This window comes from Lacerta agilis, chromosome 1, assembly GCF_009819535.1.
Source record: "Lacerta agilis isolate rLacAgi1 chromosome 1, rLacAgi1.pri, whole genome shotgun sequence".
Taxonomy (NCBI): Eukaryota; Metazoa; Chordata; class Lepidosauria; order Squamata; family Lacertidae; genus Lacerta; species Lacerta agilis.
In genome coordinates this window covers 2,914,423-2,920,556 of record NC_046312.1, presented here as the reverse complement: position 1 = coordinate 2,920,556, position 6,134 = coordinate 2,914,423, and the positions used below count along the sequence as shown (strand labels likewise).

At 51.1% G+C, this 6,134-nt stretch overlaps 1 protein-coding gene across 1 annotated transcript; it reads right to left on the bottom strand.

The window, feature by feature from the left end:
• Window positions 1–1,597: 1,597 nt before the first annotated feature.
• On the bottom strand, window positions 1,598–3,728 carry MGAT2 (alpha-1,6-mannosyl-glycoprotein 2-beta-N-acetylglucosaminyltransferase). The gene has a single exon (XM_033158743.1). It carries the CDS (start codon window positions 3,671–3,673, stop codon window positions 2,258–2,260), a length of 1,416 nt encoding a protein of 471 aa, XP_033014634.1. The 5' UTR covers window positions 3,674–3,728; the 3' UTR covers window positions 1,598–2,257.
• Between the last annotated feature and the right edge of the window lie 2,406 nt (window positions 3,729–6,134).

The window sequence follows — 6,134 nt, the reverse complement described above, 5'->3', positions numbered from 1 at the left end:
ATGGTGGATGCTAAAACCAGTATGAATACCCCAAGTTGCTCTCTGTTCATCAAAACCCATGCAAGTCTCCTGAACGCCGAGTGTTGCAACTGCCTTGGGAAATCCCCTGGGTGCTTGCATGAAAAGTGTTTTTGGGGAACTCAAAACCTTTCTGAAATGTATGCAGCACAATCTAATTTTGGATCGGGGTGTCATAGCTAGATTGTAAACTGCATTCACAAGAAGTTAATCCTATTAATTTTATTGGAATTGATTTCAAAGTAAGCATGCCCCCGAGGGACAGGCCTGGACCCAACCGTTGCAGTCTCACTACCATTGGGACAGAGAATAGCACACCCCACAAGCAGCTACGTAGATCTATTCCCAGCTCTATGTTTTACAACAGAAATGTGTTTCAGGTCTCGTTTTCTGTCAGCCAAACTAGTTTTCACAGTTCAAAGACCATTCTAGAACTTCTGCTTAATTTGTCCACCATAGCTAGGCTGGATGCTTTTAAAACTGCCTGCATTTTACAGGAAGAGATTTTGTGCCAACTGTTGTTTTAACAAAAGGCCCTGGGTGCGGCAGGTACCATGAAGCTAAAACTTAGCACATTTTAAATGGAAGAATTGTTCCCCATCGATCTGCATGGGGGCTCAACAGATTTCACCAGAACCCACTCTCAATTAAGACTTGCTTGAAAACACATCAGCACTCTTCAGGCCATTAAATTAGAAGTTCTGTCGACATTAATTAGCATGTTCAAAATTGAAATGGAGCAGGGGAGACTAACCTAATGAAGTCTTTCCTCTCTTGTAACCCGAAGAAACACATTTCCATCCCACAAAGTCAAGTTCTGGAAAACACTCAGCAGTTAATTGTGTTAGACAGAATTCAGTAGCTTCCACTAATTGGATTGTCCTGTAAAATCTAGAACACACTAAAATTCACCAATAAAGCGTTTTGCTGCAGGTCTAAGGGATGCCTTGGAGATAAGACTTTGCCATCTTGTGTTTGCTGCTGCTGTCTGTATTACTGCACCACAATACACAAATGGGCCTTTGCTACATTTTGGGCATATAAATGGATTTCATCTTTGGTGCATTTTTCCAGAGGCAAGGAAGGGCACAATCCACTGGGAAGTTCTTTTGCACAAGGCCCATTTACTTTACGAAGAACTTGTGCAGGAGAATTTTGTGATGGGATTGTGCTCTAGCATTCAATACATAGTTAAATTAAATCTGTGCTCTTTCATCAAGAAGGGCTTTTGAAGGTTACTGAGCCTCTTAACACAGATGTAGACTAGGCTCTCAATTAGTGTATCTCTTCTCCATATGCTGTTGCTTTATATTGTTTCGGGCTTTTAAGCTCTTGGATGCTCTTCTCTCTTTCTTCATCCAGCCCTATTTTTAATTATTCATTAAGCTGGGCTGCCTACGCAGGAACCTGAATTGTTTCTGTAACAGGAGGTAAATGGTTGTCATTGTTTTCAGTTCAGTTCTTCAAATGTTGTTAATTTGCTTTACTTTGTATCATTGCACTGTGTCGTCATTACCATGTTGAAGCTGTTCTTTTAAAAAATTAAAAGGGATTGTTTGGGATCACTGAAAGACTTGTATTACAAAAAACATGATTTTTTTTATTTTGGCAGAACTAAAAAAAAAGTTGCATATTTCTACATTTAAGTGAAAAGAAATGGATTTCCAATTTTCTCATAAGCACATAGCAAATAAAATAGAAGGCTTTTTGCAGGTATTAAGGTACCAAATTTCAAGCAAGCATGTACAAGATTATGGAATACTGAATGACTGATTCTCTCTAGTAAGATAAGTGGTTGGCAGAGAGAGGTTGAGGAGTTGTTCAGAAAGCGCCGACCAGTTCAGAACTGGGGGGGCTCGTGAGTAGCGGACAGGGGGGCCTCAGTCATCTTAGGCACTCGCCCCACCCACTGCCTTTTGACACCCAAACTGCAAAAGAAAACGGAATTCAGGGTTCTTTGAAAGTGTCACAAACACTTTATAAAAAGGCCTAGGTAAAAATTGTCAATTATTTTTTCCAGTAAACAAGTAGCATTTATGTTTATTTTTAACATTCCCCTACAGGACCTTTCTGCCTCAGAAACACTTCTGTTTCCCGTCTCTCGCTGTAATAACCACTGTCCACATTAAAGCAGAAACCAATCAATACACCCCCCACCCCAGTTTCAAGCTCATGCCTGTAACAGATCCCACAGGCCCGACAGCGGGAAGGACAAGGCTCCATCCACACCCGGCTCTGCTCACTGCAACCTGCGGTAACTTTTGCAGAGCTCGTGGTCCCGAATGTCTCCCCAGCCGCCGTTCTTGACGTGGGGGCTCAGCGGGGCCAGCGAATACCTCTTGCCCACCACCATGGTCTCGGGGAACAGGTGCTGCCGGTTGGCGTCGAGCAGCGCGTCGACTTTGGCACTCTGGGCGGCGGGCTGGCACTGCCTCTTGTGGTGCATGCCGCAGTCGCCCGTGTGGAAGACCCTGGGGATCTCGGGCACCAGCACCTTCCAGAAGCGCGGCAGGCAGCTGACGGTCAGGTGCTGCAGGGTCCAGTCCCAGTTGTAGTCGTCGTAGGTGCAGAAGGCCTCGGCGCAGCCCATCAGCTGCTCGTAGGTGTCCCGCCCGAAGGCCATGCCCATGTTGTGCTCGGTGGACTTCCACGTCTTCAGCTCCAGCTTGTCGGCGCGGCCGGAGAAGGGTCCCCGCACGGGGGCATAGGTGCCCAGCGACAGCACCTGGCACTCGGGGCAGTCCCTCTGGCGAGCGGCCCACAGGCGCTGCAGCACGTGGTAGAAGTCGGGCGCCAAGTAGTGGTCCTCCTCCAGGAAGAGCACGAGGCCCGGGTGGCGTCGCAGGGCGCGCACTCGCTCCCACACGAAGTGCAGCTTCCACCACCAGTGGTGCTTGGTCTGCGCGAAGGCGGCCTCGCGGTAGTGGCCGAAGGCGTCCGGGTACTGCGCGTTGAGGCAGCCCAGGCGCAGCGCCGCCGCCTGGCCCACATCGCGCGCGCAGTCCCGCGGGTCCGTGCCGGGGAACTCGCCCGGGTACAGCTGCAGGCTGAACGGGAAGAAGACCTGCAGCACGGCGCAAAAGTCCACCGACGCGGCCAGCGCGTTCAGCTCGGCCGACCACACGTCGTGGCTGAGCACCAGCAGCACCCGCTCGGCGCCCGGCGCGCGGCGCAAGGACTCCAGCAGCAGCCGGAGGTGCTCGGCGCGCTCGTGCACCTGCACCACCACCGCCACCGCCACGCCGTCCGGGGAAGCGGCCGCGCCGTCGCCCTCCGACGTCGCCGCCCGCCAGCGCTCCTCGTTGCGCACGGGCTGGTCGAAGTTGAGCCGGTAGACGAGAGAGCGGTAGTGCAGCGTCCGGTTGGGTCCAAGCAGCGCCGACGCGGCCGCTTCTTCCCCGGGGAGCCACGCCGGAGACGACGCGTTGGGGAGCCGCTGCCCGGCGCGGGCGGGAAGGCTGCTGCTGCTGCTGCCGGCCGGCGCCGCGGGCTGGTCTCCCGGTGGTGGCGGCGGCGGCGGCGGTGCCCGATCGTCCTCCCGCTTGGCTCCCCCGGCGGCTTCTCCGGCGCCTCCCCAGAGCGCCAGGGCGCAGGCGGCGGCGGCCAGGGCGAGCAGCAGCGCCAGCACTTTGCGCTTGTAGATGCGGAGCCTCATGGTGGCGGCGTCTCCGGCGCGGCCGCCCCTTCGATCACGACCGGCGGCGGCGACCAGCCGGGCCCGGCGCGGCCCTTCCTCCGGGGCGCATCAGCCGAGCGGCCGGTCGGCCAACGTCGCCCTCCGCCGCGCGCGCGGCATCGTCGTGGGCGCCGCCTGGTGCGCTCGCTCGCTCACTTGCTCGCTCTCCGGAGGGGGCTGCCTGCCTTCTTTCTCTCGGCCGGGCGCGCGAAGGAGGCGGCGGCCAACGGGCGAGCGGCCAGTCCCCGCGCCGAGGCCGGATGGGGCGTGGGCGGAGGAAGGAGGGACCCGGCCAGGCAGCCAACCGCCCCGCCCCGGACGCGCCACCACCAGCCGCCACGCTCCGCTCCGCCGGGGCTGCAGCAGCGACGGCGCCGCCTCCTGCTCCTCCTCCTGCCGCTCTCCGCCCTCCACGTGCGGCTTCCGCATCCGGAGCGACCGGCCGGCGCCGTGGAGCGGGAAGAACCGGCGCTGGGGGTGCCCGGGGCACGGCGGGGGCCTGGCGGCGCAGACCCAGCGAGGTGGGGGGCGGCCCGGTCCCGGCAGGACAGGAAGGCAGAGCCAGCAGGAACTGGAATATCTCCAACAAGAGGGACGAACCATTCGATAATAGTAATTTTATTTGTAACCTGCCCATCTAAATGCGTTGCCCCAGCCACTCTTGAGCAGCTTCCAACATATATAAAAACATAAAACATTTAAAAAGCTCCCCCCGCCCCCAAACAGGGCTGCCTTCAAGTGTTTTCTATTTCCTTGGCTGGGGGTCGCACAACACCCTACCCTCCAACATTTCTCCAATGAAAATAGGGACATCCTATTCAATGATGGTGATGAGCTGCCCATCTCACTGGGTTGCCCCAGCCACTCTTGAGCAGCTTCCAATATATATATAAACATTAAACATTAAAAAGCTTCCCTCTACAGGGCTTCCTTCAGATGTCTTCTGAAGGTCATAAAGTCACATCTCCTTGGCTCCAGGGTTGCATAACTTCTTACCCTCCAACATTTCTCTGATGAAAATAGGGGTGTCCTAAGGAAAAGCAGGACATTCTTGGATCAAATCGGAAACTGCGACAGCTTCTGTAAATCTGGGACTGTCCCTGGAATACAGGGGCACATCATGGAAGGTCTGCAGTATTAGACAATTGTCCCTCCTCCTTTGCATCTTTAACCAAGTGCAAGCACTGCTCTCAACCAGATTTCCTTTTGTGTTGTGCCTTTTTAGGATTGCACACAAGAGGCTGCGGGTTGCTGTGATTTTGTTGATCTGCCAAGTAGCGGCATAAACATTATTTAAATAGAAGAGGAGTTGCAGGCACCAGGCTTTGAGATGGGTGCAACAAACGTGTTCATTTTAATCTGTCAATGGCTTTAATCCCTGCTTGGGAATGGTGTGGCCTTGCTTTGCAGGACATCCGCCTGCTGCAGCTGAGGCATGAAGCACCAGTTGGAACTCAAGATGCAAATGCAAGTTACTTGGCAGTTTAAAAACAAACTCGCCCAAAAGAAGGCTTTGGCTGGAACTACAAGACTGAAAAAGAAAATGTGTGTTGCATAGAAGGAATGTGAAGGTTGGAGAGCTCAGAAGAGGAATTCTCTGAAACTTCAGTAGCGGAGGATTTTAATTCTGGAAGGGACCATCTACCGGTATACACTACAGCCCCACTATTCCTCTTGACACTTCATTCAATCAAAAAAGTGATGCAACTTTTTACCACGTCATCCAATTTTCTTAATATTTTGTAGACTTATTGAATGAGGAAAACTAAGTTCAAATCTAATTTTTTACCTCATTCCGTTTGTGAGTTATGAGGGTTTGAAATTTCCAAAAAATAAATAAATGACCATTTTGGCCTTGCCAGACTACACAAAAACCTTTAAAGCTCAGCCCAGGATTGAGATACGTCAAAACTGAAAACACCAATCTCTTCAGAATTTCATGGGCTTTAATGTCATATGATGGGTGTACTTTAAATTTTAAATTTGTTACAAGATCTAATACAATTAAAATTTTCTCAAGAAATTGTGTTATTTAATATTTTTAAGAGCTACCTGCAAAATTTCATTTTGGGATCTCAGTGGAATCACATTAAAAAAAAACTGCACGCACATGTCTGCCTTATTGGGTTCCATTTAGGATAAATGGGTCTCCATGGAGTAAAACAAAATAAACAAGACTTCAACCTATAATATCAGTTACTTCAGGCATTTCTTTAGAAAGTTCTTCAATTAAAAGGTATCTGAAACGCTAGTTAGGCTTTTAAAAAAATGTTTTCCATAGCAGAGTGATAGCTTGCTGTTGCATGATACAATAAACACTTTGAAATAATTCTTGTTAGTACTTCACAAGCATGCTTTCAAAGCATTAATTCTAGTGGTTGAAGTCTTGTTTATTTTAGATTTGAACTTCGTTTTGATCATTGAGAAAATTGGATGACAT

Excerpts from the sequence above, each read along its gene's own strand:
- MGAT2 (XM_033158743.1), bottom strand. The coding sequence starts at position 3,673 with ATGAGGCTCCGCATCTACAAGCGCAAAGTGCTGGCGCTGCTGCTCGCC.